This window comes from Mytilus californianus, unplaced genomic scaffold, assembly GCF_021869535.1.
Source record: "Mytilus californianus isolate M0D057914Y unplaced genomic scaffold, xbMytCali1.0.p SCAF_3, whole genome shotgun sequence".
NCBI classification, from domain to species: Eukaryota; Metazoa; Mollusca; class Bivalvia; order Mytilida; family Mytilidae; genus Mytilus; species Mytilus californianus.
The window spans coordinates 72,505,501-72,529,435 of record NW_026262679.1 but is presented as its reverse complement, the minus strand read 5'-3'; the positions used below and the strand labels follow the sequence as shown (position 1 = coordinate 72,529,435).

General features: G+C 31.9%; 1 protein-coding gene across 1 annotated transcript; it reads left to right on the top strand.

Annotated features, from left to right (window-relative positions):
• The first annotated feature begins 363 nt into the window (after positions 1 to 363).
• LOC127733636 (chitin synthase chs-2-like) lies at positions 364 to 15,937 on the top strand. Its single transcript, XM_052242954.1, has 9 exons — positions 364 to 380; positions 5,609 to 5,800; positions 7,914 to 8,011; positions 9,427 to 9,544; positions 9,771 to 9,924; positions 12,032 to 12,160; positions 13,002 to 13,137; positions 13,726 to 13,926; positions 15,831 to 15,937. Exons 1-9 carry the CDS (start codon positions 364 to 366, stop codon positions 15,935 to 15,937), a joined length of 1,152 nt encoding a protein of 383 aa, XP_052098914.1.
• The last annotated feature ends 7,998 nt before the right edge of the window (positions 15,938 to 23,935 follow it).

Genomic DNA, 23,935 nt, shown 5'->3' with positions numbered 1-23,935 from the left:
CATAACATGACAATTCGTCCATGTAATATTCCATCATTAGAAAATTATGTTGACAATTGGCTACTAAATTCCTTTTTGGTCCATTTTTTCACAAGTATTGGATTGTTCTATGGAGCTGTAATTTCGACCAGACTCAGCATGGACAAAATTTGTTTTTGTATAGCTTTGGCGATTGGAACACCAGTATATCTTATTGGAGTAGTGGTTCCACATTTTATAAATGAAACAAATTGGATTTCTAGCATACTTATGTCAAGGAAAGTAACAGTCATAGAAATTTCTATCATGATAGGAATGTTTATTATAGCTTGGGCTTCACAGCTATGGACCTGCAGATATATCTGGTATTCGTCACATGATAGAATGGCTTTTGTTAGCAGGTATGTTAAAGAAAGTTGAATTATTTTATTGCATTTTTTTAATACAGAAACTAAAATCGTAAGATCTTACATCTTATCAGCTTTTTTCAATAATGAATTTTAATAAATCATATATAGAGTACCCCTGTTATACAGCCATCAACAGCCCAGCAGACAACACTCCTTCAAATTTCATTGATACGTATTTTTTGGTAAAAAGGTTGTTTTTTTTTAAATGTGTTGAATAATTCTAAACACAAGTTTCACCCCCTTCCCAAATCCTTTTGAAAAAGATGACCGTAGCATGATTTGGCATAAAACATTAAAGGTAGTTACTGCATCAGATGCGCATGTTGAGAATTAATGTATCATCAGTGATGCTCAAAGCCAGACTGTATGCAAATCCTACATTTAATACGAACTTTATACAGCTTACGAAACAAAAGAGGACCAAAGGTGTAGCCAAACCTGAAAAAGAAATCGGAGGTATTTATGAGAAATATACGCCTTTCCATTTAATAAGATTTCACATAATTTCCTTACAGAGAAGTTCAATAAACCGTAGTTTCATGTCAGTACCAAAGCGCTGACTACTTTGCTGTTGATATTTATTTGGTTAATAAATGGTTTTCAGTGCTCTTCATCTTCGTATTTGATTTTGGCTTCCAAATTTTTTTTATTCGATCGCCACTGATGAGTCTTATGTAGATCAAACTCGTGTATGGTGTACAAAATTATCAGCTCTGTATCTTAGATGAGTTTTTACAACCACTGGCGATTTTACAAATTTTATCTTCAAACAATGGACTCAACATTCGGGGCCAAATATAACTTTTACTATTACGAACTTACTCCTTTTTGTAACTTTTAACTATATTTGAAATAATGGAAACTCTCTCGCTTTCTAAAATGAACATTTAAATAGAAAGTGGAGTTCGTCTTCCACTTATTTTTTTTAACAAAGATTACAAATTCTATCTTTTGCATGAAGTCCTCTGTATGTACCTCTCTCTATTTCAAAATTATCATGATTATGGTCACTTTATGCTGAATTTTGTCATCTGAATTCTCTGATTTCTATTGACTATATATGATCTGAGTTGATTTCCAAATGACATATTTTTCCTGTCATCCTTTAAAGATATCAGAAATGATTATACTTTTAATATTAAATTGTTCAAAATAAAAACTGGATTTCATATTAAGAATTTTAGATAAATCTGTGACTAAATATTTTGGCAATGAACTCATAGAATTAAACCAACTTTTCTTACTAAGGTTTGATATGTATTTGAAAGAGAGGGCTTCGGACAATTATTTGTCCTCCGTATTTGTTAAACGTGATAAGTATGAAAACGTATTTACTAGAACTCTAATAAATAATCTCCCTAGCTCACCTATCAATGCCATATTTGTGGTTCTTTTCCTACCCCAATTGAAAATTTAGCGATTTTGGAATGAACTGATTTAGTTTGCAGTTCTTTGCATAATTCATTAATGAATAATTTAAAAAGATTATCCTCTTGACGAATAGCTGTATAAAGTGAGAAGGAGTCTGTCATATGAAATCTGCCAATTCTCACAAGGAAAGAGAAGCTTAGGGTCCATTTGAGTATATTTTTCAATTAATGTTTTGAGAACAAACGTATGGTCGCGTGTTCTCTTCTTCAAAAACCAATCTGTTCATGACATATACTATTTCTCTTAGAAAAAAACTCTCTAGCCTTGTGTTTAATATTTTTGCAAATAGTTTCCCTAGTGTACTTCCAATGGTTGTGTCCCTATGTTTTGAGGGATCATTAGTAGAACCACTTTTGAATATTGGCAATATAAATCCCTATGCCCACATGGAAGGGAAGGAACCTGTTACCCTAATATGATTAAATACTTTTTTTTAAAATTTGTTAATAGAAATGACTTGCTACATTTTAGCATTTCATTTCAGATCATGTCAACCCACTTGACTTCTTGTTTTTTAGCTTACATATTGCTGTAATTATTTCTTTTTCATTAATTTGGAAATCATGTTAAGAAAATATTTTTTCCTATTCCAATTGCTGAAAACATTGAATAAAATTATCATCAGTTAAATTGATTTTACCATTTAGCTCATTAAAATAATCAAACCATGCATTACTTGTATCCAGGAATTATGTGATGTAGATTTGTTTTTATCCTTAGATAAATCCTTTGATAAATCCCAGTATGTATTAGAGTTATTTTCATGAAGGTTGTCAAGCTCATCCATAACGCTCCGTCCGAATTCCTTTAATTTCTTTTTTTTTATTTTTTTTGTGTACAATTTTTATAGTGAAAAATAAAATGTCTTAACAATTGAATCTTTGCTATATTTTTAAGGAGCTTTTCCTTACTATCTAGTTGTGGTCTTAAGCGAATAAGTGATACATCGAACCATTTAGGTTGCCTCATTTTATCTAAATGTTTTGTGTTTTTCTTTTTCATATGTCCATAGCAAGTTTAGATATAATTTTTTGAAATATTTGGCTTTTTATTCCCTTCGCTTTTGTTCTTGTTTGGTCGTCCAACTGTTTTGAACGCTTCTAATGACTGTTTTATAGACGAAACGCGCGCCCATCGTACACATTCGTTTGGTGCGTTCTATTGACCGCAAAACAAGATTTACTCGTATTAACATAACTTTCCTTTAATTGATCAAATTATTAACCACTCGTAAATAGATATAGGAGTTATGTAAGTTAAAGAAAGGCGGTTAATACCAAGGGGACATTCGAAACTCATAACTCTAGACGAACTGACTACTTCATGACAAAAAATCAGAAGATGACGAAATAACAAAACAAGTTTACAACACACTACATAGAAAACTAAAGACTGCAATACGAACCCCACCAAAAACATGTAGTAATCTCAGGTGCTTCGGAAAGGTTAACATATCGTTCTCCACTAGCAGTATCACAGTATCTAAAAAAAAAGACAGTTCCTGTTCCGATATCAGACTACCATCATGTTGCTCAAGCAAGTAAAAACCCTGTGTTAAGTCTTATTCGGTACTTTCACAGTAGAAAAAAGGAAGACGGGATTGCAGTTACGATAAATGAGTTATATCCGTGATCATGTGTGACACAGGTATTTCATAAAGGTCAACCAAATCATGACGGCGTCCATAAAAATTACGAATGGATGACTACAACTTTACCGTTAGAAACCATTATTGCAATATAGTCTTTTAAATAGTAAACTTCTATTTAGGAAGTCGTGATAGGAAGCTCAATCCCTTGAATATCGTACCAACTGGGATATATATACACTATATGCAGACGCTGTTGAGATGTTGCTACAGTTTTATTGAAAGCTCAACATGGGAAAATTTAAATCATCTCTTTTGTTGTAAAGTTTAGTTGTTTAACGACCCTCATTGTCAATTTCTAGATACGACAAACAAGAGGTAGATTGAACTGCATCTGTGGTATACTTTATTACAATTTAATAAGAATAGATGCAGTCAACATAGTCATCAAGCTTTGTATAATTCCGAAAAGACATCAGTTTTTATGAGATTCTTCTGCATAAAGTCTTCCTTATAAGAATATAAAGAAACAAGTCGGCAAGCACAGCGTCACAGAGTGTCAATAAAAAATCAAACATCTTGATGATATCAGACCCAGCAATATAATGTTGTTTATAAAGACACTTTTGTAATTTGGTTATATAGAAATTTGAGGGAATGTGCAGTTGTTCATCGTTGGTTGTAAATTCAAAGGAAAATAACTAATTGTTCAGTTTTTACTGTTTTGTGAGTGTTGAGGCAGTAAAAGTAGGGTTTCCAAGTGTACACATAATTCCTTCGTCAAGAATTTAATATAATTAATATAAAAATTATTTTCATTATATTTATTTGTTTCTCGAATAATAAACATTTGTCGAAGCGGATCTTGGATTTTAAACAGAATTTTATTCAAGGATGCGGTAACCATTCAACTTTTTGTATGAACAATTATTTAAAGGGAAAGAGCGAATGTAGAAGTTCTTACGGAACTAAAAGCATGATTTTCCAAAAGATGGGACGGTGATTAACCTTATATTCTCTGTATTTACGAAAGCTTCATGACAACTAGCTTTTCCTTTTCAAACTTTAAATTCCAAAATGTCACAAGTCTTTAGGAGTTAGTAATCAGCATAAGTCAGTACAACAGAAAATAATAAAACCAACAACCGACTCTGGCGAAAAGTCGTAAACAAACGATAAACAAAGAACAACAAATGATCAATCTAGCTTACCAGTTTTAAGTTAACTCAACAAAAGAGTTTTTTTGAATGTTATTGTTATTGTTTTTGAACCCCATATGCCACAGTCAATGTCAATATAGACATAAGAAGATGTGTTTTATTGTCAATGAGATAAATATCCATAATGACTATAGTAAAAAGATGTGAACGATTACAGCTTACCGTAAAGCATTCAATAATAAGCAAACTGAACCGTATACTTAGTTATAAAGGGCACCAAATCAGATTTTGAATCGCTTAAGCAAACCCAAATTGTAGAAGAAACAGAGAGAAATAGCATTTACATACATAATTCCCTTGCTTCCATTTATTATAAATTCCCAACTTCTTGGATGGGGTTTTGAGGTAAAAGCGACATGAGCGAACTTAAATTTCATATTTTAGACTATTTCCCTGAAAATAAAAGCGTTTTGCAAATATTTTAAAACCGTCAAGGAGTTGGGACAAGGAGGCACGTATCTTGACAAAAATTTGTAAAAACTTAAAAGTCGACATACGTTACCATAAATTTGCTCATACATGACCAAAGTAAAAGTAGTGCAGAAAATGGATTTTCTTTTTCCATATGACGAGTTACCATGTTAACAAACCATGACAAAATGAGTACATATTTTGTTATTTTCTTGAATTTTCTTGCTCTATATACACTTTTGAGTATTTTCATTGCTGAAAAGGTATTAGCATACGAAAATAAAAACTCTATTTTTGGTCAGAATATGTTAATAGCTGGACTAAATTTTCTCAAAAGTTATTTCGTTGTTATTTTTGTGACCAATTTTATCACAAAGGAAATATTGATTGAAATCTGCATAAATCAATATTTTACTTGTTAATCGTGTTTTTGTCGTTTATATGTCATTATTTTGTGAATTTCCCTTTATTATGAGGCAGTTTTAAGTTTGTTCTCAAAACTTCATGTTTTGTGGCCAAAACAAGGCCTAAAATTTGCCAGTCATAATTATTGAATCCATATTTTACAGACTGTTTGTTCTGCCTCACTACTGTAGTCCTATTGCTGACCTCTCACTTGTTCACAACAGACGACACAAACCTAAACACAACTCTTATGGTACACAGAAAGATGATCCTGTTCTAACAAAAGTATATATTTGTTTAACGATGTGGCACGAAAACCGACGGGAAATGAAACAGTTCCTCAAAACCTTATTCAGGTAATAAATATTATTTAGATTATTACAAAACTGTTAACAGTTAACACTAATTTCATAAAAGCTAACAAATTTGAAAGTTCAGTTCTTATCACAGTCTCTCTAACGAAATCAAATCCTTTCTCAACTACAATCGCACATAGTAAAGGTACTTCGTCTAATGAAGAAGGCTGCTCAATTTCCCATAAATGTCTATTTTGGTATCAATCAGTCTCTTTTCATTTATGATGATGATGAGGAGGAGAAAGGCGAAGACGACGGCGATGACAACGACAACGACGAAAACGACGACGACGACGACGACGACGATGATGATGATGATGATGATGATGATAATGATGACGATGACGATGATGATTATGACGTGACGATGATGACGACGACGATGATGATAATGATGATGCCGACGACGACGATGATGATGATGTAATGATGATGATGATGATGATGATGACGATACGATGACGATGATGACGATGATGATGACGATGACGACGACGGCGATGATGATGATGATGATGATGATGATGATGATGATGATGATGATGATGGTGATGATGATGATGATGATGATGATGATGATGATGATGATGATGATGATGATGATGATGATGATGATGATGATGATGATGATGATGATGATGACGAATTTACTACTTTACAGTTACTGCTTTTACACTTAAAAGCGTCAGAAATCTAATGGGAGGGACTTATTGTAATAAAATGTAAGGATGAGCCGCTGGAGGGGTAACTTTTTCAAGAATCATAATAAATGATAGATTGAGAACTTTAAATTAAATACATGTATATGATAAGGTTGATAATTATATCATCAGTATCTGAAATATTTAGTTTATAAAACGATGCAATTAAACTCACAACCATAAATGCATTAGATATTTGACAAAACTATTTTTACTCTACATGAAATAGCGTAATATAGCTATATGTCTTTTTTTTGTCAAAAATATGAAAAGATATAAATTCTTTTTTTGAATATTTTTGAAACGGGTGGGGTGCCGAAGTCTCCGCAGCTCACCCCCGCCTCAGAATCGAAAATACAATTACATTCTGGATGTAAAATATCAGTTTTAATTTAATTCGTGAGGTTAATATTATACTTCTTCACAACTCCCTTCAATTGTTATAAAATTCAAAATTGGTAAAAAAGTTTGGCCAATAAAAGGTCTCTCGGATGCTGTATCCTTCAGGTGTATTTAACATGGTAATTGCAAGTCTAACATATCAATCGTTTACAAGTGTGGTTTCAAATATGCAGTGTGACCATACGGGGGATGGTTGATCCACATTTTATAACAGAGATTAATAAGAGAGAAGATGCCGTCTAAATATCTACAGCTTTTGAAAATATCTATCAAAATGTTTTTTGTTGTTTTATAATGAAGTTTAGTCACAAACAACTTCGGAACAAATGTGTGAAAACATAAACACATTGCGGTTAAGATTATTAGGAAAACGATCCAATATATCTTGTACTTTATTCAAAACTACATATGTGGCTTTTAACATTTCTTAAACATGTCTTTTATTATTATCATTTTTTTGCAATAATAAATTCAAAATTTTCCAGATCTATATCTGTAAAAAACTATACGGAGACTTCATGTGTTTGAATATCCCTTTGGTAACGTTCGCCTCTTTTATACAGGGAACAAATGTTTTCCTATGAACACAGCTCACAACTACCACCTTCTCGATCGATCTTGGTCTTTGTTGTCTTTTGTCAAGCTACCCTCTGACAAATCATACCATGTGCACGAACTATGATACCTACCTTCATTTCATCGTCCCATAATATAATGTTATGTGTACTAACTTTGATATTTGCTGTCATACAACCCATAAAATATCGTTTAACTTGTACGAAATTTAAAATTAATCTTATTCTTTTTTTTATTTGACTGAGTACTTATAAAAAGATTGAAGCAGTACATTACAGAAAAGTGACAAAAACGTTATAATGACAGGACCGGATGTAAACCTTTTTTTTCCGTCGGTTTGCGGAAATTATTTATATTAACTTGGGAAGCGAAAACGCAATGAAAACTTGTCTTAACACGAATATTGACCGATGAAGATATGTATTATTTTGAAGACTTGATAACGACCAAGCTGCAAGATATATAGCTAAGAATGAGGAGTCAGTCTGTCTTGACAGAGAAGCTGGTATTAGAGACTATTATGAATTTGAAGGTATATTTACTCATCTTATGGTTAATAGTATACAATGCTACATGAAACTTTCTTTGGTCAATGGAGGTTGAATCTTCCTGAACACTTGTAACAGTTGAAACACAAGCAACAAAAATAATCTTTTTGTCGATATATGTATCTACTGGTTTTTAAATTATGAATATGGAGTTGAATGTGTTTGAGTAATGCAAATTACATACTTTTTGATGACATGTTATTTTCATTTACAAATGTAAAGTGAACATACGACCGTGAATATTAACGCCTCTTGTATAGATTGTTTTTCATATAAGAGTTGTTTCTGTAGCAATAGGGTCTGTGAAAATTCGAAAATGAAACTGAAAATTTCTTAAACAAATTATCGGCGTCTTTGTCAATTTACTATCAACGACAAAAAGTTTTTTGTTGGCGTCTTTGTCAAATTTACTATCTACCATAACACTTTTTTTGTTAGCGTCTTCGTTAGATTTATTTATAGTTTGTTTGATTTTTTTAGTCAGTTGTGTTGTATGTCTGTGATGTATGTTTACACAGTTTTAGCTGCAATTGTTGTGTCTGTATTGGTTGCTCACCCAATATTGTCGATATAACGAAACTATAAACTAATGGCATACAAGTGGGAGGTTTAGCTAACATTAAAACCAGGTTCAACCCAGCATTTTCTTCGGAAAAAGCCTGTATCAAGTTAGGAATATGGCAGTTCTTTTTCAATTGATCCAATGATTGATAACGTTTTATTTTGTCAGTTTTTATGGACTTCCCTTTTTTAATTTGCCTTGGAGTTCGGTATTTTTGTTATACCTTTTGCTTAATTCTGACCCAGATGTAAGATTTAATTTGGAAAGCCCAGAGTTACCGGTGCCCGTGTGATGCAGTCTATGTTGTGTTTTGTATACTGTTGTTTGTATTTTCGTCATTTTTCGTTTTTTTGCCATTGCATTTTCAGTTTGTTTTCGACCTATGAGTTTACATGTCTCTTTGGTATCTTTCGCCTCTCTTTTAAATTTTTAATTTTATTTTGAAAGCTTTTATCTCATTATCTAAAAAAGCAGGTGCCAAATCACAGTGCATTTGAAGTAATCTATTGAATACGAATTCTTTACGTGCGCTCATGGAAAAAGGTTTGGAGAGATAAACAAGTGAAACCTCTAAGAGCACAATAACAACAACAAAAATGTATCAACTTATATTGAAGGAGGGTGGGATAAAAATGTGTTTGTGAGCCTGTTTGTACGTTTTATACTGTAATTATATTACACTAATTCCTTTTCTCTACATTTTAGTCTCAGGTGTATCTTACGCAGGTATTTCGAAAAAACGTCGTCCCCACAAAGAGGACATCTTGCACTTGTATCGATATATGCCGATGGTATATATGAACAATAATAGCATTACAATTTTTTTTTGTGCTTCAGCATATATTATGTTTGATGATGCGATGGAAACGACAGAAAGTAGAGATGGTGGAGAAAAGAAACGGGAACCTTATGAGTTCGTACAACAGTTAATCGAAATCATTTCAGAAGCAAGGATGTAAGTGTTAAACTTATTTGTGTTTTAAAATTCTACTATGTAAAGTCAGGATAATGCCATGCTATATGAACGTATTTCTAATTTAGTTTTAAAGACAAAAAATCATAAAACAACCTCTAGTACTGATCATGTTACTGGATCCTAATCTATTCAAATTGACATTGGTTTCATGACTTAACAGAATGAACTAAAAGATAAGAAAAAAAGAGGTAAATTTTACATTCAGGGCCGATTACCAGGTGACAATCAATCTAGAACCCCCATCGAAGCTTATTACTCCATATGGTGGACGTTTAGAACGGACATTACCAGGAGGAAATAAACTTGCTGTACATTTAAAAGATAAACTTAGAATTAGGCACAAGAAGAGATGGTCCCAGGTAAGTATACTAATAATAAGGTCTTTCCACTTTTCTGTGGAAAGACCTATTGTATTTGTTCTGAATTTTATTTTTTCTTCCGCCAAATTTGTTATCGCGTAAAATTTTTGTTTCACAATATGTCGATAAGATATTTCTTATATAGTATCATACAGTTTATGCGCTTTTTATTTTCACTCATTCTAAGTCAAACAATTTTCTTTGTAAATTCACTGTTTGTCAAGTGTGTGCATCTCCTTCGTAACAAAAAAAGATATCGACAAAATTCTTTTTCTAAATTGTTCGTTACATCCTCAGAAATTTTTGGCTAATTTGGATTGAAACGATTCGATGAAATTTTAAAGGAGTTATCTACCTTTACCAAATAAATTTGTCGGTATGATTTTTTAACTCATAAACCGTTAACCGTATAACCCTGGAATCTTTTTATTTGAGGTCCCTAGGTCCTAACTTAGAAAATGAGGTCAAGGTCAAAGGTCAAGGTCAAGTTCTCAACTTTGACTTTTCCTTGTTTTTGCATTTTTTCAAACACTTTTAAAGATATATATGAAACAACAAGTGCAAAATGTTTGCTTTATTGTAATAAAGATATGTTACATTTGGTCTGAAACAATCTAATGGCATCTTATAGGGGTTAGTGCCCCTGAAATGTCCAATTATAAGGTTAATTGATTATAACTTCAACTTGGTTCATTATAATGCCATATGCACTTATACAAAAGGTTGGATGACATATGACCTTGAAAAATGACAACCGGATGTGACCTTGAGAAAACCGAAAGTAGCCATTTTTGCACTTTCTTCATGGAAAGTACTCGGAATCCATATATTTTGTAATTTTAATTCATTAACTTATCACTGAAGACTAGAAATGACTTTCGATAAACCGGAAGTGGCCAATTATCTCCTGGTTTACAAGCAAAAGTATATAGAAACTAAATATTTTTGGAATCTGTGTGAAAGAAACTTTTATATGAGACCGGAAGTGACATTTACTTCACCGGAAGTAGCTAATTATCTCCCTCGTTTCACTCAGAAGTATATATAAACCACTTAGTTATCGCATCAGTATGAAGAAACTGATGATAAGATGCCAATTTTAACTTTGAGTAAACACGAACTAGCTTCTTTTCAATAAATTTTAAAATTGATGTGGAAAGACCTTCAATTGTTCTCTGAACAATTGGTTTCTAATTATGATTATTATTATAATGAACAAAAACGAAAAATAACCATAAATGTCTGCACAACAGGGAAAACTACCAGTAAATAAAAAAATGAATTCCTGGACGAGATTTCGACATGGTGACACATTTTTATAACACGTTTACATGCATAAAGTTAAGAATGGTTTAACACTCCACTCTTACCTCTTTGAAATAAAGACAAAATTCGCAGTTAAGAAACCAAAGGAAAATTAAAATGGGGCCTTTTCAAATTATTTATAAATTTTAGAAAATTATAGCTTATATGTAATACATCGTACTTTATTTAGCCTTTTTATTTTTGTTTTTGTTTCGAGCGTTACTGGTGAGTCTTTTGTAGAGGAAACGCTCGTCTGGCGTACAAAACTTCAGTCCTGGTATCTATGATTAGTTTATTTACAGAAATTGAACAAAAGCTTTGAAAAGGTTTAGCATAATTTGAAAATTTCATCATTTGAAAAGTTTTTAAAAAGCACAAATAAAACATAAACAGGCTCATAATTTAGTTCAACAGCCGTGAGTTTAAGAATCATGAATTTTGAAGTCAGAATCAATGACAAAATGAAGAGCATTGAACACCAAAAATTCAAAAAAGTTGTAAAAAATATTTAATTAAGCCGTCCTATGCCTTTGAGTAGAAAGCCATTAGTGTTGCGAATAATTTAGATATCTATTTTCCTGTATATTTACTAATGTGCGTTATCCATGACATTATGACATCTTTTATTCTATCATTTTCTTACTATCAATTTATTTTCCTTATTTTTCATATAATCTTTTCTCTTAGATTTATTAACTTTTTTGTAAACAACCAGGAAGGACAGGAGGAAGGCTCGGAGATTTTCTAAGTAGTACAATACCATAATGTCTAGATGTCATTAAAAAACGTTTCTACATTACAGATTATGTACTTATATTATTTGATTGGTTATAAATTAGTGAACAGTGAGCTACAACAGACGGAAAAAGTAAAAGATTTTGAAAGTGCTCAGAACATTTTTGAAAACCTCCCAAAAAGCTTAAACCAACAGGTAATAGTTCATCTTCGCCAATATTTTTACACAAGGAGAAAAATACATTGATGAACATCACTCAATCAAATAAAACAATTGGTTTAATGACATAAGCAACATTTTACCTCTATGCGATTACAAATCGTTATTCACTTATTTATCTGTTTGCCTCGACTGCCTCAATATTCAGTAATGCAATTTATTGACGAGTTGCTTGCCCTGTCGACGAATAAGTTTTACTTTCGTTATGAATCGGTATGCTATACAGTTTACTTTTCTTCTCATTTTTAAGTGTTTTATATTTTTCATTTTTCATTCACAAGATGTTTGATATATGATCATTGAACTATCTGTGTTTAGTAACTTTTTAGTCGACTCATAATTTAACTCTCTTATGAATTACATCTGTCACGTCTCTTATAAGAATTTCAATAAGGCATTAGTAGATTTTCCATGTGAGAAGAGACAAATCAAGATAACAAACAAAAACTGAGGAAATTGCACGAATTTCAAAAGAAGCGAGATCAGGTGCGCCAACTGGGAAAGTGTTTCCTGCTATTCATGCATCACCCGCCATGTCAATCCGCACTCAGTCGAAATATCACAATCGGAAATAGGACACATCTGCAAAAGTACAGATCAGACGACGTAAACCATTATCTAAAAATATAAGACCCCAAAACATGTCGCTAGTGAGTTCAGACTTCAAAAAATCGTATTAATCAACCAATTTGTGATAATTACCGTAAAACAAACGTGGTGTCGATTTTTAGTCATTCTATCTCATAATTCTGTTGAAGCATAAAATCAGCTTCTGTATGGTAACATTTATTTAGAGCTATTCTGTTTAACCATATAGGTAGAGAACACCTATGTAATGGCTTTAGATAGTGATGTTGACTTTTCTCCAGAAGCACTTCAGCTACTCATAGACAGAATGAAGAAAAATACAAATGTTGGTGCGACATGTGGTCGTATTAAACCTGGAGGGTCTGGTAAGGCACTTGTGAAACTAAGAACACTGTGAAAATTGACCCTGATACAATTTGCTTTTAACTTTTCACAACAGGCTAAAAATCGATTGTAGTTCTGGCAACAAGATGTTTCGATTTCATATGTATTGGTAAATGACTAGCCATAAATATACTTCTCTATAAAGTATTTTTGTTTAATGTAAAAGCGATAGGTCTGATATTTTTTATCATTTTTTTCCTGGAATCGTCGTTTGATGCCAGCATTTTTTTTTTATAATTTTACCACCGCTCCGAAAGGAGGGGTTAAGTGGTTAATGTTTGCCTGACTATTTGTCCTTCCTTCTGTTCGTCTGTTCCATTATATTTTTGTCGCATTTTTTTCAGAACCTACAAATCAGAGCGTCATATGAGGATGCTATACTGTATGATGCAATTCATATCAATCACTCATCAACTCCATATCTACCGAATACTTATAGGGGTAAATCATAAGTGAGCAATAGTTCACAGCTCAGCTTGTTTGAAATGATTCAATTTAACAAAATATTTATAATTTCAAATGGTTCATTGTAAACAAGGTTAATATGTGACAGTATTTTAAAATTTTAGGTCCGGTTATGTGGTACCAGAAATTCGAATATGCTATAGGACATTGGTTACAAAAGTCAGCAGAGCATGTTTTCGGTTGTGTGCTTTGTAGTCCCGGATGTTTTAGTCTGTTTCGGGCAAAAGCTTTAATGGATGATAACATCATGAGAACGTATGCAAATTTACCAACAGAACCCAAACATTATATACACTACGATCAAGGTAAGTGGCAACAATTTGGCTTTTATAGCGGGGTACTAAAGAAACTGAGAGCTCTCTCGAATTTTTTTATCTCTTTCGTAGCTGATGAAGATTACACGAAGGAATCTTATTAAAGATAGTATTTATAAATAAAAAAAGGTATACGAATTGTTCTTTTCCAAATTCTTATTTTTCTTGACAGACATTGGCATAAAGGGTTTAACAAAGATGTTGTTAACTATCATTGCGTCTGTTGTTTTTCACATTAATATCTAACAAACAACTTGAAAGACATCTTACCATTATTACAGATCTTTCTGTATTGTACTGAAACTCTGTAAACTTCTTAACAAAGACATTAAACAAGATCCTGTTTCTTTGCTTTGCTCAAGTAGCAACTGCGCTAAATTTACTAGGGAGTACAGGCATCGATATTAAAGTGTGCTTTTTAAAAATGTAAGTCCATAACCCGCATTTAATAGTCTCTAAATTACATATTATTACAAACTGATGATTCCGTGCAGATTCTTTAAAATATTTATAAAATAAAGATATATTTGGAACATGAATGACTCAAGAAGGCTAATAATTGAAATTTTCGTCGATTTTGGCAAATTTTGTGCAATTATTGTCATGTTTTTTACTCTCGATACAAATCATCACAACTTCGGTTAAGGGTTTCTACATTCCAAAATTTTACAAACACATGTAAAATATGCAATATTGTGTCAAAACTGTCTCCAAAAACTATGCATAGCGATGAATTATATTCCAGTGACAAAGCGAGCAAAATAAATTCAGGAATTCAAGGGAATTTGGCACTACCTGTCAAGTTCTTATATGATGTATGTACTTCCATAAATGAACGTGGAGTTAAATTTTCTGTAGCATATAACATTTACAAAAAATGATTGAAATGAGTCAAATTCTGAGACAATATTTTTGAGTCATGAACATAACAATTTGTGAAAATGAAGAATTATAAATGAAGTTTTCAACCTCAAAACGTCTACTTTTTTGCAGAATATATAAAAACTGATGCTTATCTTGTCACCTCAAAACAACGAAAATGACTTTAATTGTGAGATGTTTTATCTTTTTTTCTGATGACAAATTTGAAATACATTATTTCAGACTTTAAAATCTGGAATTTTATGATAAAAATGCCCTTTGTGGCCACTAAAACTAAAATTTCTCTGCGAATAGTGAATAAATTTCAAAGTAAGGCTCAAAATATTTAGATGTATTGAAAATGTTCAGCAAAAACATTAAATCGCAAGACCACTATATATTGGAAAGACATGTGATTTTTTTTATTTCCCCATGATATCTTCTCTCTCCTTTTTTAGTATTGTTTTAATTGTTTCCATGTTGTCCGTAGTTTGTAATTTTTTTTCTTCTTAACTTTTTTACGCTGTGTGCTTCTATGTTTATGAAAAAGTTTAATCCATTCAAATGTAGATTTGTTTGTTTAAAATCAAGAACCTCGTACATTGCTGTATTAGTTCTTTTCTTTTCTTTTGATTTTTTGAAGAATTATTCTTTGTAAATTTTATCCCAAGAAAAAAGGAATTGATTGAGAGAAAAAAGTATTAACAAAATTACCGAACTCGACGGTAAATTGAAAACAGGTTTAGTCCATAAAACCTGAAAATGTATATTACCATTTTTCCAATACATTTTGTCAAATACGCAAAGATATATCTAGCTTTTGTAAGATTAAGAGCTCGATATACGGTTAATAACTATTGTTGTTGTTCGTTTTTGTTTTGTTTTTTGTTTTTGTTTTTGATCTTATAATCATTTACGGTATTATTGTGATTTAAGGTTGTTGTATCATGGCCACATCCCTTTGTATTTATAGTTATCAAAAATATATAAATTTCCAAAGGAACTAATTGACCTTCCTTTAACTAAAATTGTAGGTGAAGATAGATGGCTCTGCACGCTCTTTTTACAACAAGGCTATCGTATTGAATACTGTGCAGCTGCGGAAGTATTGACGTTCGCTCCAGAGGAACTTCAGAAATAAAGTAGCCTATGCATTCTTTTTTGTAAATGGTCTATGGCTTGTTATAATGACGGCAATGAATGAAGTGAAAAATGTTCTCAATATAAGGATACAAACTGTTGATGGGATTACAATTATTATTGAACCCCTGGGACTTCTTTTCTTACTTATATTTGCTCTTTTATTATTTTTGCAATTATTTGGTATGATCCGTCACCGATATGGAACATTTTTGCATCTCCTTGCGGCAACAAATTTACGAAGTAAATATTTTGATCCTGAAGATATCTTTAAACAGATAAAAGAAATTTCCTCGTCTACGGAACAGGATTTTGTTGTTCAAAGTAATAGCAGAGGCAATACTAAAGAACACGGAAATAAGAATGCAAAAAATATGGCAACTTCTATCGAAAGACCAAGCCGAATTTCAGGAAACTTTCCTTTTGATTTGAAAAAGACGCACCAAAAAAATTTGGAAAAAATGCAACAAAGCAACGAGGAAATGAGATTTACCCGTGTTGGCGAAGAAAGCGTATAGATTGTAGTTTTACTAAATTGCAATTTACAAAAGTAGTTAAGGTCAGAATTTTCCAACTTACCCTTATAGGAGGAACTTGAAAATGTTTAAAGTATTGGTTGAACACCTGTTTATATAATTTTTAAATGCATTATGTATGTCGTGTACAAGTTATGATTTTGTACATGTAATAACATGTACAGAAATATTGTACATATTATAACTTGCATAATGCAAAAATACAAGTTATAACAAGTACAAAAGTACCTCGTACATGTTATAACATGTACAAAATATTGCTTAAAAATGGTTTTAACTTGTACAAAGTTTGAAAATAAATTTGAATAAAGTTGTATTTAAATAATACAGATTAATAATCAAATGCAAACGAAAGGTGCATCATTTACAGCATGGATAAAATACTACATTTTCGTACATTTTAGAAACGAGTTTTGTTTACTTGTTGCTACAAGATAGAGACTTGTGACATCTAGAGTTACACAAATTTTTCATTCTTCTACATTTACACCTACCAGACTTACAATTGCCTTTCTTATATTGACAATGCACAAAACCTTGCCCTCCCTCCACTCAATGATATCTTACGGACAATCTCTCTCACAATCATATCACTCATTGGGACTTGTCTTCAAACACATTTAATGTACTGTTTCAGAAGGGCTCTTTCTTTGCTCGTAGGTTTACTTGGTATTTTTTGCCTGCTTAACACTCCTTAATATCTATCCTCTCCTTTTGAAAACAGTGTATTTTTTGCAGAGGAAGTTTTCCTCGACATATCAAGGATTTCATTGTAAAATATATCCTGGCTATCCATTAGCATCTTAAGTCTCAATTAGTATAAAAGTATTTTCCTATTGCCTTCAGAGTGGAAATTTATAATTCATCAGATGAGAATTTTATTGACTACATTTGTGTTTTAAAAGATACTAAGTATTTACAAAAACTATTCATCTGGTCATTAACTGTATAAAAATGGAAAAAACACACTTACATGAATGAACAATAAAAAAAATAATAAAAATATTATTGAGGTTAATGACATGTGTTGTAATAATAGAAACATATCTTTATTTTCAAATTTTGTGCAAGTTAAAACCATTTTTAAGCAATATGTTGTGCATGTTATAACATGTACGAGGTACTTTTGTACATGTTATAACTTGTATTTTTGCATTGTCCAAGTTATAACATGTAAAATATTTCTGTACATGTTATAACATGTACAAAATCGCAACTTGTACACAACATATACAGAAACATGCATAGATCAAACTTATTTGTTCAGTGTATGTTTACTGGTGTTAATATGTCTTTTGATTGAGTTAAGTCATTTCAATTGATATTTTATAGTGTGTTTTTCTATGTTGTGATGTTACACTATTGTTTCAGATAAGGGTGAAGGTTTGGTACCATTAAAACGTTTAAACCCGCTGCAATTGTTTGCACCTGTCCTAAGTCAGGAATCTGATGTTCAATAGTTGTCGTTTGTTGCCAAGGCTCCGTGTTGAAGGTCATACTTTGACCTATAATGGTTTACTTTTACAAATTGTGACTTGGATGGAGAGTTGTCTCATTGGCACTCATACCACATCTTCTTATATCTATAAAGTATAAAAATGAAATCATATTACTCCGTGCAGGTGTTGTTTGATATACATATTTCAACCCGATTTTACAAAATCCAAAATGCAAATCCTGTCTGATTAACTAAAATAATGATGTAAAAACTCTTTTAATACTACTGTATAACATCGAATTAACCATATTAGTCTTAAATTTCACACTTACATTTGTATGTGAGATGATCTCCCAAAACTTTCAGGAGCATTAATTTGTTTTAAAACATTTTTCTCCAGCAATGATTTAGCAAGACTGTAAAATGAATTTTATTCAAAAGGCTAAACAGAATGAAGAGGGGGAGTTTTACTATGATTTTTTAGAGTAAGTGCATTTGAGGTCAGCAGAGTAAAATCATGAAGTTTAGTTTTCTAATGACATAACTTTTTTTATTTGATAAATTCAACGCATTTTCTATGATAGCAAATAGATGATTAATGGCAAACAACTGCAGTTTCGACAAAGATTGATTTAATTCAGCGCCGACCATTAAAACCGAATGTAGGGCTCTTCGTTTCAAACCTACAGCTTGACATCATACATCATTTATTTTTGTCAATACACTATCCATAGCAATGATTGTTGCAGACTATTATTGTTAATCAGCAAAACGTTTGATATTTCGTTGGCTTTTTTATCCATCTTCAAATGAGGCGGAAGATACCAAGGGACATTTGAAACTAATAAGTTGAAGAAAACTGACAACGTCATGGCAAAAAAAAGATGAAAGACGAACACGTACACGTACACAAAACACTACATAAAATACTATGATATTATTACGTGAGTATTTCTGTATTGGCCTTGTTATTGGTCCGAGGCTTGCTGTATTGGCCTGAGGCGAAGCCGACGGCCAATACAGCTGGCCGAGGACCAATATCAAGGCCAATACAGAAATACACGTAATAGTATCTTTATTAATTAACTACAGTGTTACAATATTTTTTTTATTTCATTTCACAAGAGATAAACATTTTTACCTTGAAGTGGAACTATCCAAATCTCAGTTTCTTTTTATAAGATGCAATATCTAATGATCTGGTGCCGTTTCCAGGTGTCTACAGCATTTTCTCATCTGATGAATTTTTCTACCCTTTCCAGTCACTATAAAGTGTTACAATTTAAATTTAGACACAACACATAAATAGTAATTGGAAAGGTTCTGCCATTGCATGTGTTATGTAGAAACAAATTGAATATATTTAAAAAAAAATAAAGTAGGAGTTGAAAATTATACAACTATCCATAAGCCAACTGACCAAAGAACGAAGATTTGCACAATTACAGGTCACCCTTCCAGAATGCATATGCCTGGTTCGGGTTTAAAAATAAATGACAGTTTACAAAACATGAGAAGCGAAAGTAAACAGTAAATCGATTTGTACCATCGTGAAATTATGAGGTCGACAAGAAATGAACTTTGTGATAATCTACTCGTTCCCCAAACCTGAAATAATTCCATCGTCTGCTTTCAAAATGCTTTTTAAATGAATGTGACCGTCTTTAGCCTGAAATATATTGCCATACTGAACGTTTCAGCATGTTTATGGTGAGTAAATGAAAACTGCGTCTTCCAAACAACTGTTTACTTTCAGTTTGTGTTTATCGTGACCTTCGATCTAAAAACTAGAGACGTTCCGAAATCCTGTATTGGCCGGATCAGAACTCGGCCAATACAGAAAAAAAATCTATATTGGCCGAGTTATTCTGTATTGGCCGAGTTGACACCTTTATATTGCATAGGCAGTTTTCATCATATTAAGTCCAATAACAGTGTAGTTAATTAATAAATACGATTAAACATTACGAAACCAAACAAACACCAACCTTAACTTTAAACTGTACTGTAGACCTTTAATTACTGTTACCAATGCCGAATAGTCTTAAGGTGGTACTAAACACCTTGACTAAAATTAATTTGGCTCGTTTAATTTTCATAAAGTTTTGACAAAATATTTACTTTGACCCTTTGACAAAAATATGAAAATTTCAAAAAACTTGAATCAATCACTTTATCGGAAAAATTTCATTGGATATATAGCAGTTTGACAAACACTAATTTTGATCATTGAGAGGCTTAATATTTCCTTAACAACAAAACGTGATTAAAACGTTCATCTGATTTTTACAGAGTTATCTCCCTGTAGTGTTATGTACCACCTTAAATCTTTGGATACCAGAATATAGTCATCTAATCTTTAATCTTACCGATAGTGTCCTATTCCCGATAGTGACATCTTAACTGAGTGTGGATTTGCATGGCGGGTAATACGTGCATATCAAGAGACGCTTACCTAGTCGACGTGCCCGTTGTCGTTTCTATTAGAGTTCATGCGATTTCCTCTGTTTGTTTGTTATCTTGATTTTGTCTTCTTATTCAATTGATGATATTTGAATATCAGTAAACTATGTTGTCTATAATTGAAAGAAAGAAATTTATGACGCATATGAAGTTCTAATCTAGTCTACAAGGAAAGGTTTATCTGTAGGAAACAGTCAGCTGTACTGGAAAATGGGTTTGAAAATATCATTATTTTCGGTTCTGTGGAAAATGAATATCATACATCGAATTTACTCAAGATGCTGTAAAAAAATTGAGAATTCTTAGAAGGCTTATTAATGATTTGAATGTTTTCTAAATAATAACTGTAATTATACTTTTTGTGTATTCAAAAAAGATATTCATATGTTTCTATAATAAAATCATATAAAAGATTTGCTAATATATTTTTATTCTCATGTGAATTGAGAGAGATGTAGGATATATGTCTATGAAACAGCGACCCAACAACAAACATGAACAGATATATCATGTTATGGAGGGGTATATGCGAAAAATACCAGTCAAGGGACTGGGAAATTTGGTCCCAAGATTGGTATTTTTCGCAAATACCCCTCCATAACATGATATATCTGTTTAATTACACCGAATAGATTTTGATTGAAACTCTCTGTACAGGTGACGGGAAATCTTTTTTTTTACTAGTAAGCTGTAATCCATAAACATGTTTATGCATAATTTTGAGGATAAGCAGAGACTATCATAGACTAGTACCGCGGGAATTATGTATACATGTACTTATACGCGTTAGCGCTGTCTTTATGTAACGTCATGGTATATATATGTGTAAACGTCATTGTCATTCCATCATTAAATCGTTCATTTGTATAGACGTCTTTTTCCTCTTTATATACACAACGCATTCTTCAATATACGATCACGAGATTGGTACCGTGCAGTCGTGTGGAACTTGTCTGACATTTTTGTTTACAGTTTTCGGATAACCTCTATCAATCAATATTGCTTTTCAAGTTGCCTTAATAATCGGGATAAGTTAAGAAAGATTCCGAATAATTTTGGCGGGAAGAGGCTCGGGAGGGTAAAAAAAAAGAATATCCAAAATGGTAAATACCACGGCATAGAGGGGAATTTGAGGCATATTCACCGGCAGTGGTGAAAAAACAGGCAAATTCGTTTGAAATGAGCAAAAAAGGTTAGAATATGCGAAAAATACACTGGCTACCAACCAATTAAAATCCGGCATTCTTATATAAGGTGTAATTATAACCAAAATACATCAGACTTTTTGTATTAATGTATTTAGATAAAATGTGGTATGAATGTCAATGAGACAACCATCCACAAAAGACCATGCAGACTATGTTTACGACCGGTGGAAAAGACTTAAGGATGATTCTAATCGGGTTTGGTTTCAGAAGTTTGAATAGAAAATGCATAATACATAATAATAAAAGAAAAACATTTCCAGTACGTAGCCTTGTTTATTTCAAATCTAACCTTTTGAAAAGGATTTTCCTGATAATAATATACGTAGTGGAAAAGATGAAAATCAAACTGTATGAAATGATTTTTTATACGCCCGTCAAATTTTTGACGGGACGTATTATGGTATACAAATGTCCGGCGTCCGTCCGTCTGTCTGTCCGTCTGTCTGTCTGTCTGTCTGTCTGTCTGTCTGTCTGTCTGTCTGTCTGTCTGTCTGTCTGTCCGTCTGTCCGGCGTAAACATGTCGCACCGTAACTTGAGAATGACTTATCCAAATTTCATGAAACTTAACATAGTTGTTTCTTATGATGGTCAAACGATCTGTATACTTTTTGGTGAAAATAAGATTAAAACTTTTTGAGTTACGGGACTTAGTAACTAAAACAGGTGTGTGTTTTTTTTCACATGTCGCGCCGTATCTCAAAAAAAAATTATGATTATTGCTTAAAACTTTACACACTTCTTAGTTATATTAATCTTAAGATCTCTATACTTTTTGGTGATGATTCAAAATTTTATTTTAGAGATATTGAGTATTTTGTTAAAAAAGGGGGAGGGGTTTTTCACATGTCGCGCCGTATCTCAAAAACAGTTTATGATTATTGCTTAAAACTTTACACACTTCTTAGTTATATTAACCTTAAGATCTGTATACTTTTTGGTGATGATTCAAAATTTTATTTTTGAGTTATTGAGTATTTTGTAAAAAAAAAAGGGGAGGGGTTTTTCACATGTCGCGCCGTATCTCAAAAACGATTTATGATTATTGCTTAAAATTTTACACACTTCTTAGTTATATTAATTTAAAGATCTGTATACTTTTTGGTTTTGATTCAAAATTTTATTTTTGAGATATTGATTTATTTTTTTTTTAAAAGGGGGGGTTTTCACATGTCGCGCCGTATCTCAAAAACGATTTATGATTATTGCTTAAAATTTTACACACTTCTTAGTTATATTAATCTAAAGATCTGTATACTTTTTGGTTTTGATTCAAAATTTTATTTTAGAGATATTGAGTTTTTTGTACAAAAAAAAGGGGGTTTTCGCATGTCACGCCGTATGTCAGAAACTATTTATGCTTATTGCATAAAAATTCACACACAAGACGACGGGCGTTTCATGCGCTCATGGCGCAGCTGTTTTTATGTATGTTTAAAAAAAAAAAGATATTATATTTGGCAAAGTTTGTTAAAATCATTGCCTCGGAAAATATCATGGAAATTACAAAGATATCAAGATGGAAATATAAATATAAATATCTTTAGAGTAAAATAAATCAAAAGTTGCACATCGTTACATGAAAAGTGCTTGCAATAGCCACATATAATGCAACGTTTTTAAGCATAATTCTGCTTGGTATATTTTCTCATCAAATTGTATCTAGTGAAAACTTATGAACGAGGAAAGGGAACGGGATTGAGACCACAATAAATGAATCATTTGAGTTACGTTTGGTCAAATAATTCATGGAAATGAATGCAACATTACAAAAGTTTACCAGTCTGTCAACTACCAAAAAGTGTATGGAAAGACACGAAGCTAAGGTGCTTATAATGATTTTAGATGAACACATAATCCATAAATTGCTATGTGGGCCGAAGAGATATAAAGGTATTGTAACATTAACATGTAAAGTATTTTGAGAATATTATATGACTATTTCAATATGATATCTGTATAAACCAGTGATATTTTGGGAGGTTCTAAATGGGCTTCTGTATCAGCGTTTTACCTTTATAATGTAATACATGGAGTCAATGTAAGTAAAGAATGGTCAATACGTGTTAATAGTATATCTTCCTACCGCACTCCGATATATATATATATATATATATATAAGCAGATCGGCGTCAAAAACTTTCTCAAAATGTTAAAATACATATTTAACTTATGACATTAATATTCAAAAATGTTTTTGTATTAAAAGCGACATGAATAAATTTTAGATTTAAACCACGTGTTTAAATGATTCACACAGTTCTCTTTTAAGATCGTAACTATTTGTTTTGTCCCGTATTGAATAACATTATTTGCATTCTGCTCATGAATATTATATAGTGACAGTAAATAACGT

Coding starts and splice junctions, on each gene's coding strand:
- LOC127733636 (XM_052242954.1), top strand. Junction 5,801..7,913: donor TTCCTCAAAACCTTATTCAG/GTAATAAATATT, acceptor ATTATTTTGAAG/ACTTGATAACGACCAAGCTG. Junction 12,161..13,001: donor CAAAAAGCTTAAACCAACAG/GTAATAGTTCAT, acceptor TTAACCATATAG/GTAGAGAACACCTATGTAAT.